Source organism: Sorex araneus, chromosome 6, assembly GCF_027595985.1.
Source record: "Sorex araneus isolate mSorAra2 chromosome 6, mSorAra2.pri, whole genome shotgun sequence".
NCBI classification, from domain to species: domain Eukaryota; kingdom Metazoa; phylum Chordata; class Mammalia; order Eulipotyphla; family Soricidae; genus Sorex; species Sorex araneus.
This window is the reverse complement of record NC_073307.1, coordinates 9,542,905-9,555,268: the sequence shown is the minus strand read 5'-3', so window position 1 is coordinate 9,555,268 and position 12,364 is coordinate 9,542,905. Positions and strand designations below refer to the sequence as shown.

Genomic DNA, 12,364 nt, shown 5'->3' with positions numbered 1-12,364 from the left:
TAGTCCCTCCCTGTATCCCATCTGGTCCCCTGAACCCTACCAGGAGTAATTCCTGAGTGCAGAGCCAGGAGTATCTCCTGAGCACCACTGGGTGTGACCCCCAAAAGAAACAAATAAAAAATAGAAAACATTTTCTCCCAAGAGACTTCATTATGACCCAATTCTAAATTGCCCTTTTTTTTTATTAACTATAAGAAAACCAGGCTGGTCTTGTCCCATTGTGGAGACTGTCACACAGTGTCCCCATTGCCAGGTGACAGGTAGATTTCAGGCTTATGGAGGGAAGCATATGCATTTTCCTTATTGAGTTGTCACCAAACCTTACTCCAGACCCACGCCTCAAGCCACCAGTCAGCATCTGTTGCACCGTTTGATTGAGTTTAATTGATCACTGAGGGAGGCCCCACCAGTGCAGGCAGTGGGCTGGTGTGCCGGTTGCCGAGGCCAGTCACCTGTCTTGGGAAAGAAGTTGGCTCACCTGATTTTCTCGGCGCTGTCATCCTCTGATCGTGTTCTCACATCAAACAGGTATTTAGGGACATGGATCTGTGAGCTCTGATAAGAAACTTTGATTCTTGCCACAAATGCACCATTACTCATCTAACATACTTTTCTGTTTTAAGCAGAAAAAATGATACAGGGTCAAGATATTTGCCTTGTGTGCAGTCAACCCCTCTTCACTCCCTAACACTATATAGTTCCCTGGGCCCCACCGTGAGCATTCCCTGAGCACTGCCAGCTGTGGCCCAAAACCCTCCTCTTCAAACATTTAGGAGAACCATCTTGACCCGAGGAAGAAACGGTCTTTCTAAGTATGCACACACGCACTCGTGCGCGAGTGCACGAGCACACACACACACACACACAATTCTAAAATAATGTTTTTCCCTTCTTTTGCTGTCCTATAACGTGTTGCCTTCTTCTTTGTAATAGGAACAACTGCACTTTATTTATTTCTTCTCATGCATCCTTCCATCATCAGCAATCTCCCCAGTCCAAAAACCTTTGAAGAAGTTCAATTTTTTAATGGCAACAACTATCACAAAGGAATTGACTGGTAAGAAAAATAACGAAAAATAAAGTCCATTATTAACACATGCTCAATCACTGCAGAGCAATTATAGATGTATGCATGGCATCTACATAATTACAGAATAAATTTGTTATGCTCAATTCTACCACAGTGAATTAGAAATTAATTTATAATGACGATATGTTTAATCAGTGTTGCCTATAATTTGATTTGGACAGTGCAATAATGATAATATTTTTCTGGTAAATTACAATGATTGAATAAAGAGGATTATGGAAAATTTTTCAGCAGAATTATTTATAAGGATATTTTAAATTCTCTTTAAGCATATTATTATTTTACTGTGTTTTGGATTTTTTTTAACTAAACACATTGTTCGTTTTCACATTATTCATCTCTACAAGGACGCTTGAAGAAACAAATAAATCATTAGGCTGCTTTATTTTATACTTTGTGACATGTATCCTCATTAACCACATAGACCGTATATGTTGTATTAGAAAATATATTCTGATATTTGTCATGCAAATAGGACCAGACCACTTCCCAAGTCATATTAATTCTAGTCAGTCACACACATGCAGAAAGGGAATATTAATTTGCCTTTGATGAATTAGGAAAAAAATTTAAATCACCACATTTTCCCTCAAATGAAGTGGAATAAAGTGGATCTTGAAACTGGTCTTCAATCCAGGTGATTTTTTTTTCAAGCTCTATCCCAGTGTTCTAATAAAAAGGCAGCTGTGGGAAAATGAATTTCCGTTTTCTGGATAGAGAAAGCAGGTCTCGTCACCTGAGGAAAATCTTCAGAGCATGCCACCTGGAGTTGTCCTCACCCAGGGGGCTGTCCTCATGGAAGGACCGTTCATTTCAGATGCATTTAGGATTAAAGTGGGGAAGAGCACCTGGGAGCTACTTGGCTTCCCACTGCGAGCCGACACCCCTCTGTACTCCCACTGGGACTCGCCCCTGCCCTCCTCAGGGACTGAATGAATCTTGAAATCACGCGCCAGTCATGACTTTACGTAGAGCCGCCACTTTTTTGCATGTGTGGCACACACTTTGGGAAGTGGGGCTACAGGTGAGACTTCTCACCGCTTCCCCTTTGAAAAAGCTAACAAATGTCAAAGAGGGAAAAATAAGTATCTTCTATGAATTGTTAATAGTGCCCATTATTTATTTCCAGAACATTTGAAGGTTAGAGAAGCGATGGGCTGTAAGGAGGGTCAGAGGCGTAATTAAAGCCTTGCACTGAATTAGCCTCGGAACATATTGATTCCATAATCTACACACAGAGGAACGTTCCCACAGCATATGGAGAGGTGAACTGACCCGGGCGCCACAGAATCAACGAGCAGGAAATATCCCTTAATTACTCAAAACAGACTCGAATGTGCTCACATTGTTACCCGTACTACAAACGATGCAGAAGTGAAGAAGGAGCGTGTCTATGCTCTAATCTGTATTTAATAGCTGGTCCGATTTACATGTTTCCTCTCCTGGATACTTTCATCTCAGTTGAGGAATTTTGCTTCCAAGTTTACTATTGAAAAATATTTGCCAAATAATCTGCGTTTCCCAATGGCAGGCTTACTTCTTTCCGGATTTGGCTTGTGAATAGAACATTAGCCCAAATTTAAAGGACTTGCCCTCCCTTCCTTATCAAGTCACTAATGTAATTTATTGGAATGCTAATATGTTGGATTCTTTTAGCACTTCAGAATACATATAGAATATGTACTATTCCAATGATGATAACACCGAACATCAGAAATTTACAGAAGTAAACATAAACTTGCTGGAATAACAGCATGCTGAAGTTATTTCATATGCATGGAAAGGCATGAGAAAAAAATATGGATTTTGGAGTAATTGATTATCTTTGTCTTCCTTTAGGTATATGGACTTCTTCCCGACCCCATCCAACATTACAAGTGATTTTCTCTTTGAAAAGAGTGCAAATTACTTCCATTCTGAAGAAGCTCCTAAGCGAGCTGCATCCCTGATCCCCAAAGCCAAGATCATCACCATCCTCATAGACCCCTCAGACAGGGCATATTCTTGGTACCAGGTACAAAACCATAAAAAATACTGTGAATAACGTTTGGCCATAGTTTCCATGTAAGCAATGGTGAAGTACCAAAATGAAGTCCAAATATATTTTTAAAATTTGGGCTGGAATGATAGCACAGTGGGTAGGGCGTTTGCCCTGCACATGGCCGACTCAGGTTCGATTCCTCCGCCCCTCTCAGAGAGTTTGGCAAGCTACTGAGAGTATCTCGTCTGCACAGCAGAGTCTGGCAAGCTACCTGTGGCATATTTGATATGCCCAAAACAGTAACAACAAGTTTCACAATGGAGACATTACTGGTGCCCGCTCAAGCAAATCAATGAGCAACAGGATGACAGTGATACAGAAATTAAAGCCCCAGGATTTACAGTTTTTTTCACTTTGCTTTTTTTAAAAAAAAAATTATTAATGAATCACCGTGAGATAAAGTTATAGGCTTAAAACTTTCATGCTTGCGTTCAGTCATACAATGATTGAATACCCATCCCTCCACCAGTGCCCATTTTCCACCACCAATCATTTCAGCATCCCTCCCACCATCCCCACCCTGTCCCCTCCACCCCACCCCACCTCTGTGTCAGGACATTCCGTTTTGCTCTCTCTCTCTCCTTTTGGGTGTTGTGGTTTGCTATAGAGGTATTAAGTAGGCATCATGTTCAATCTATAGTCTATTTTCAGCCTGCATCTCCAGTCCCTAGCAGCCCCCCCTAGCACTCTTTGCTTGGTGGTCCCTTCTTTATCTAAGCTGCTTTTTCCCCACAACATGTGAGGCCAGCTTCCAAGCTATGGAGTAATCCTCCTGGTACTTATCTCTACCATTCTTGGGTGTTAGTCTCCCATTCTGTTACTCTATATTCCACAAATTAGTGCAATCTTTCTATGACTGTTCCTCTCTTTCTGACTTATTTCACTTAACATGATACTTTCCATGTTGATCCACTTATATGCAAATTTTATGACTTCATCTTTTCTAACAGCTGCATAGTATTCCATTGTGTAGATGTACCAAAGTTTCTTTAACCAGTCATCTGTTCTCGGGCACTCAGGTTTTTTTCCAGATTCTGGCTATTGTAAACAGTGCTGCAAAGAACATATAGGTGCAGGTGTCACTTTTACTATACTTTTTGCATATCTGGGTTATATTCCCATAAGTGATATTGCTGGGTCAAATGGGAGATCAATTTCTAATTTTTTGAGAGGCGTCCATACTGTTTTTCGAAAGGGCTGAACCAGTCGGCATTCCCACCAACAATGAAGGAGAGTCCTTTTCTCCCCACATCTGTGCCAGCACCGGTTGCTTTTGTTCTTTTGGATGTGGGCCAGTCCCTATGATGTGAGATGGTATCTCATTGATGTTTTGATCTGCATCTCCCTGATGATTGGTAATGAGGAGCATTTTTTCATGTGTCTTTTAGACATTCGGATTTCTTCCTTGAGAAAGTTTCTGTCATTTCATTGCCCCATTTTCTGCTGGGGTTGGATGTTTTCTTCTTGTGGAGTTCAATCAGTGCTCTGTAAATTTTTGATATCAACCCCTTATCAGGTGGGTATTGGGTGAATATCCTTTCCCATTCTGTAGACTGTCTTCGAATTCTGGTCACTATCTTTTGAGGTGCAGAAGCTTCTCAGTTTAAGGTAGTCCTCCCATTTATTTATCTCTGTTTCCACTTGCCTGCTCAGGTGCAAGATACCTGTACCTTCAATATTGTGGAGGGTTTTGCCAAACTTGTCTCCAATATACCTTATGGATTCTGGTCTGATGTTGAGGATTTTAGTTCATTTTGATCTGACTTTTGTGCATGGTGTTAGGTATAGGTCTGAGCCCATATTTTTGCATGTAGCTGTCCAGTGTTGCCAGCACCATTTGTTAAAGAGGCTTTCCTTGATCCACTTCACATTTCTTGCTCCCTTATCAAAGATTAGATGATCATATATTAGAGGGTGTGTGTAAGGATATTCAACTCTGTTCCTTTGGTCTACCATTCTGATTTTGTTCCAGTACCATGCAGTTTTAATTATTACCACTTTGTAGTAGAGTTTGAGGTTGGGGAAGGTGATGCCTTCCATCTTCTTTCCCCTCAAAATTGCTTTAGCTATTCGTGGGGGGGTTGTTGTTCCATATGAATTTCAGAAGCATTTGGTCCACTTCCTTGAAGAATGTCATAGGTATCCTTATAGGGATCTCATTGAATCTGTTTAATGCTTTGGGGAGTATTGACATTTTGACAATGTTAATTCTCCCAATCCATGAGCACGGGATGTGTTTCCATTTCCTCATGTCCTCTTTTATTTCATGAAGTAACATTTTGTAATTTTCTCTGTACAGGTCCTTCACCTCCTTAGTTAAGCTGATTCTGAGGTACTTGATTTTCTGAGGCATGATTCTCAACTCAATTGCTTTTTTCATATCACTTCCTTCTCTTTCATTATTTGCATATAGGAAAGCCATGGACTTTTGGGTATTGATTTTATAGCCTGAGACTTTACTATACAAGTATATTGTTTCTATTATATTGTTTCTATATATACTTTTTTTTGGTAGAGGTTTTAGGGTTCTCTAAATATAGTATCATATCATCTGCAAATAGTGAGAGCTTGATTTCTTCCTTTCCTATCTAGATGCCCTAAATGTCTTTTTCTTGCCTAATCACTACTGCAAGTACTTTCAGTACTATATTGAACAGAAGTGGTGAGAGTGGGCATCCTTGTCTTGCCCCTGATTGTAGAGGGAATGCCATTAGTTTTTCCCTATTGAGGATAATGCTTGCTATACGCTTGTGGTAGGTGGCTTTGATTATATTGAGGAAGTTCCCTTCTATACCCATTTTGGTGAGAGTTTTCATAATGAATGGGTGTTGGATCTTGTCAAATGCTTTCTCTGCATCTATTGATATGATCGTATGTCTTTTGTCTTTTCTTTTGTTGATATGGTGGATTACATTGATTGACTTCCAAATATTGAACCATGCTTTCATGCCCAGAATAAATCCCACTTGGTTGTGGTGTATGATCATTTTGATGAGTTGTTGGATTCTATTTACTAACATTTTGTTGAGGATTTTCACATTCATATTCATCAAAGATATCGGTCTGTAGTTTTCCTTTTTTGTGGTGTCTCTGTTTGCTTTTGGCATTAGGGTGATATGTGCCTCATAGAAATGGTTTGGGAGTGTTTCTGTTTCCTCAATTTCCTGGAAAAGCTTGAAAAGAACTGGCAGTATGTCCTCTTTAACTGTATGGAAGAATTCGCTAGTGAATCCATCTGAACCTGGACTTTTTTTTTCTGGGGAGACTTTTGATTACAGTTTCAATTTCCTTGATACTAATGGGTCTATTCAGGTATTCCAAATCATCTTGGTTCAGCCTTGGGAGGTTATATCAATTCAGGAATTTATCCATTTCTTCTAGATTCTCTTGTTTTGTGGTGTACAGACTTTTGAAGTAGTGTCTGATGATTTTTTGAATTTCTTTGGTTTCTGTTGTGATGTCCCCCTTTTCATTTCTGATTCAGTTTATTAGGGTTCCCTCTATCTCTTTCTTTGTTAGTCTTGCTAGTGGTTTATCAATCCTATTTATTTTCTCAAAGAACAAGCTCTTAGATTCATTGATCTTTCGGATTGTGTTTTGGGTTTCCCTGTCAGTGATTTCTGTTCTAAGTTTTATTATTTCTTTCCTTCACCTGGTTTGGGCTACTTTTGATGTTCCTTTTCTAAGGTCTTGAGCTGTGAGGTCAGGTTATTGTGGGCTCTTTCTTCTTTCCTGAGATATGCTTGCAGAGCTATAAATTTTCCCCTTAACACAGCTTTAGCTGCATCCCACAGGTTCTGGTAGCTCGTGTCTTCATTATCATTTGTTTCCAGGTACCTTTTGATTTCTTCCTTGATTTCCTCCCCGACCCATTCATTGCTCAACATTGAGTTGTTTAATTTCCAGGTGTATGATTTGGTTCTCTGAATCTGTGCATAATTAACTTCTATCTTCAGTGCATCATGGTCTGAGAAGATAGTTGATACAATTTCTATTTTCCTGATTCTATTGAGGTATGCTTTGTGGCCCAGCACGTGATCTATTTTGGAGAATATTCCGTATGCACTGGAAAAGAATGTGTATTCTTTTTTATGGGGATGCAAAGTCCTGTATATATCTATTAGCCTCCTCTCTTCTATTTCTTCCTTCAAGGCCAGTGTTTCCTTGCTGAGTTTTGATCTTGTTGATCTATCCAGAGTGGATAAGGCATTGTTGAAGTTTCCAACTACTATTGTGTTGCTAGCAATGTCCTCCCTAAGATCTGTTAGAAGTTGTTTTAAGTACTTAGCTGGTCCCTCATTAGCTGCATATATGTTTCAGAATGTGAGTTTTTCCTGCCTTACATATCCCTTGACTGGTAAAAATGGCCTTCACTGACCCTTCTAATCTTTTTCAACCTTAAATCTATGTTGTCTGATATTAGTATAGCCACCCCAGCTTTTTTGAAGGAATTATTTGCTTGAAGGATTGTTTTCAAACCTTTGACTTTGAGTCTATGTTTGTTCTGACCATTCAGATGTGTTTCTTGTAGGCAGCAGAATGCTGGGTTTAGTTTCTGGATCCATTTTGCCACACTGTGTCTCTTGATGGGTGCATTTAGACCATTAACATTGAGAGAGATTATTGTCATGGAGTTTTGTGCCATCTTTCTGAAGATGTTTGTTGTGCTTATATTGTGCTTGTAGGAGTTTTCTTGTCTCAGAGGAGCCCTGTTAGTCCCTCTTTTAAGTTTGGTTTTGAGTCTATGAAGTTCCTGAGCTGTTGTTTTTCCATGAAGTTGTGTATGGTTCCTTTGAGTTTGAATGAGATCTTAGCCCGATAGGGTATTCTTGGTGAGACATTCATTTTATTGAGTATTTTCACTATATCCCACCGTTGTCTTCTGGCTTGGAGGATTTCCTCTGATAGGTCTGCTGTGAATCTGAGGGGTGCTCCTTTGTATGTGATTTCCTTTTTTGACCTCACTGCTTGCAGTATTGTGTCCCTATCCGTGGCATCCCTCATTCTGACTATGATATGTCTTGGAGTCTTTTTATTAGGGTCTCTTCTAGCTGGCACCCTTCGGGCTCCTAGGATCTGGACTTCTGCATTACCCAGCTCTGGGAACTTTTCAGCAATGATTTCTTTAACTGTGGCTTTTTCATTAGGGTTGCCTCCTTGTCCTTCCTGTACTCCGATGATTCTGATGTTATTCCTCTTGGAATCATCCCCTAGGTCTTTGATTTGCACTAGAGCTATTTTGAGGTCTTTTCTTATTGTTTGTTGCAGCCTGTGAGCTTTCTGTGGCTCATCTTCAAGCTCACTGATTCTATCTACAGCTGTAGCCATTCTACTGTTGAGGGCACCCACTGTGTTTTTTATTTCGTCTACCGCGTCTTTTATTTGTGACATTTCTGAATATAGCTTTCCTATTTCTGCTCTCATTTCTTCCTGTATTTTCTTCGCTGACTGCTCCACTGTTTCTTTAAGTTTGTTGAAAATTCTCAGCATTTCTTCTCTGAATTCTTTATCGAAGAGATCATATTTCCGGGTAACCTCTGCTGAGGTTTCTGAACTCTTTTCTTCATCCTCTCCTCAAGATGGGGATTTTCTATGTTTCTTCATGTTGTCGCGGTTGTATAGAGGTAGGACCTTCCAGTTCACTAGCGCTGTTCTCTCTTTGTGGGGTTTCTGGTGAAGGTTCAGAGGATGTGTCCTTTCACATTGGGCGTGTATAACTTCTTGTGCTCATCAGTATTTTGTGTAATTGGAAAGGATTTGTGCTCACCATTATTTTGGTGCAATTGAAATTGGCTAGTGGCCTATTTTCATTTTTTTGTTTGAGGTAGCCAGGAATTCTCTACAGAGTTAGGTAATGGGGATTGAGATGTCTGTGGAGTGTACTGGAAGAGGGGGAAATAATTGCGGCCTAAGTGGCGGAGGCCCCAGGCCCCCAGAGACCACGCCCCCTACAGCAGAGGCCACGCCCACCGTCGCGGAGACCACTGCCCCCTTCTGGCCCGTATAAGGGAGGCTGGCACACCTGGATGAAGCGGGAAGGCTGGAGTCTGCGAGGGCGGCTGGAGCTGGGGGTTTCTGCCCGCTGGTTTGAGTTCGAGTCCTGGGGCCACACCTTAATTGGCTTTTTAGACACACTATGTTCCACCACCAATCCCACCACTCATGTCATCTCCCGTCCACCAGGCTACCCAGGTTCCCACCCTCCTTTCTCCTCCCTACCCGTAGCCTGGCACTTTGACAAGCACCTTTTTAAGTTGGTTGTTGAGGCTTTGAGCTCTTGTTTATGGCGTTGGTGACTATGGTTTGGGTATGTGATGGCACCACTCCTTCACACCACTAATGGACTCGGATCCCCATTGTTTCTCATCCGTCTTTTCCTCCCTCCTCAATTTCTTTCCTTCCTCGCCCATAGTCAAGCATTAAAAGAATTCACTAAAGAAGAAAAGAAATAGGAGTTGAATTATTCCACTCCAAGTGGGTCAAGGACTTTCAAGTATGAAATGATAGAAAGTCTAGTTCATCAAAGAACTAATGCAGTGAATAAATCACAGAAACATGTAAAATGTGGGTCTGCCACCATTAGCAAAATTAAAAGAAAAGAAAGAGCATTTTTAGTAAATGCACGGTGAGTGACTGAGTGACTCTGTTTTTTTAAAAAAATGTAAGACAAAATAAATGAGAAAGTAAATAAAAAATAACAACACATTAGAAAATTTAACAAATTAATCAAGGAGAGAAGAAAGACAAATATAACTGCTCATAATTTGTATAAATATTATCAAGTCAATGAGATGTCAATAAAATACATATCAGAGCAATATATTTTAATGTCATCTTGACATATGGTAATTTTTCTTCTCTCTTCTGATAAGAAAAAGAAACACACTCAACTATTCCAGGATAAGGATATATGTGGGGAAGTTTTCTGAAGTCTAATTTGGCAGTTGAAATGATCTGACAGTTTATTAGTTATTAGCTGAAAGTTATCAAACACCATAGAGATTCTTGTGTGCTATGGTTCCTCTTCTGGTATCAATTGTCAGGAAAACTTCAAAGAAATGAATAAATATTGATTCCTTTATTTATATTCTAGCATTATAAAAATAATAACAAACAAGAAATAAATGTCCAGCAATATGGATTGCCTCACCCTGAAATGGAAGAGTTTGCAGCTCTATTTAATTATGGTATTAATCGATGAGATGATAATTAAACTTTGTGTTCACTCTAATGTGTGGAGAGATCATCAAATAATCATAAAGATATATAATTAGAAAAGGTGACTGCTGTGAGGAAGGGGAAGGTGCAATATGAGCATTCTCCAGGGAAATAAACTTTAGGTGAAAACTGAAGGCTGAGCAAGTATTGACTGAGTGAGCGTAGTTGGGGAATACACATGCACAGTCCCCTTCCTGAAAGGACCAGAGTCCATTTAAAGAGCTAGAGAATCTTCTATGGGGCTAGACATGGAACTGCGGTGTCAGGTGCTAAGTTAGAGTGCATGGGGCCAGCATCCTTTGAGGAGTTGAAAGCGTGGGTTAGAATATTCATCCTGGAGCTGGAACAATAGCACAGTGGGTAAGGCATTTGCCTTGCATGCGGCCGACCCAGGTTCAATTCCCAGAATCCCATATGGTCTCCCAAGCACCGCCAGGAGTAATTCCTGAGTGCAGAGCCAGGAATAACCTATGCACCAGGCTGTTTTCACTCAGGGTGCCCCAGAGTGGGGCAGGTGAGAGTCCTCCCCACCCCAAGGGACCCAGCCCCAGCAGTCGACCTCCACAATCCAACTGCCACTATGCTCCAGGCCACTTCACGGATGAGTGAATATATTCTTAACATATCAGAAGACACTCCCTACTCATTTTTCATAATTGCCACACCATATTTGATTGGAGGCAAGATGGCGCCACTGCCACCCCAACCCCTCATGATCTCCTGAACCCGGCTCACCATCTCACCTTAGACGAAGCATGGCTCAGCAGGCCAGGCATGGAACTCTACACGTGATCCCTGCTGGAACTCTGCGCATGATTCCTGATGGGCATCACTGGCTGTTCTGCAAGATATAGACAGAATGGCATTGGTGGGGCACAGAGAAACCTCGGTGGTGGCCACAGCATTGCCGCCTGCCCCAGCTGGGCTGAATCAAAGTGCTGTCAGACATAGAGCCATGGTGACAGTTCGTACAGTGGCTCATGGACTGTGGGGTGCTGTCAGCCAGCCACGGGGTGACCTGGGACTTGGTGCAGGTGTTTGACCTGGCACAGACCCTCTGCAATAGGGTCCTGCTCTGCCAGCTGCTCAAAAACCTCTGGCGCACTCCATCAACCTCAAGGAGATCAACCTGAGGGCACAGATGTCCCAGGTGCTGCCCAGAGATGCAGGCAGGTGCGTGTTTGTCAGTGTGCAGACCATTACAACATGCCAGTCAACCAAAAGCTTACATTCGGTAGACTGCAAACACCTGTCAAGGCGATTAGAGGCCGCCCCAAAAGCCTCCGTCCCTCTCAGAGAGCCCAGAAAGCTACTGAAAGTATCCCGCCCACATAGCAGAGACTGACAAGCTGCCCGTGGTGTATTCAATATGCCAAAAAAAAATTTAAAACGACGGTCCTCATTCCCCTGATCCTGAAAAAGTCCCCAATATGCCATCAAGCTATACTAGCACATGACAGAGATGAATGGAGACATTGCTGGCATCCACTCAAACAAATCGATGAACAACAGGATGACATGACAGTGATCCATTGTCCTGTGGAGAATTGATGGTAGTTTAGACAGAGATAGAACGTAGCAATGGAGTGAAGTATAAGTACCTAGAGAGGTCCAGGGATTATGATCTTAAACTTGGTAAGAAAACAATGCCCAGGGTCAGTTAGATTCCTTTCTGGCTAACCAGGTGGTGGTCATACACCTCCATGGACAAAGAAGCACCAATGAAGGATGCGAGAGGACTGCAGTAATAGTGCAGGGTTGGTAAGGCATTTGCCTTGTATGCAACTCACCCAGATTCAATCCTGCAGCACCCAGTATATTCCCCTGAGCACAGATCCAGGAGTAAACCTTGAATTTCCCTGGATGTGGTCCCCAAAAGAAAACAAGCAAAGGATGCATGAAGGCTAAAGAGGTGAGGCAGGTAGAGATCATGGAACCAGGCCAACCAAACAGAGATATAGAGGTCAACTGGTATGCTTGATCTGCTCTGCTGATTTAAATTGCAAAGCAAAGGC

General features: G+C 41.6%; 1 protein-coding gene across 1 annotated transcript in view; it reads left to right on the top strand.

Annotated features, from left to right (window-relative positions):
- Positions 1-12,364, top strand: part of NDST4 (N-deacetylase and N-sulfotransferase 4) — a 260,857-nt gene that overhangs the window by 231,477 nt on the left and 17,016 nt on the right. The window contains exons 9-10 of the mRNA XM_004612720.2: positions 934-1,057; positions 2,930-3,104. Coding sequence (XP_004612777.2) covers positions 934-1,057; positions 2,930-3,104 — 299 coding nt within the window. The remainder of the gene's footprint in view (positions 1-933; positions 1,058-2,929; positions 3,105-12,364) is intronic.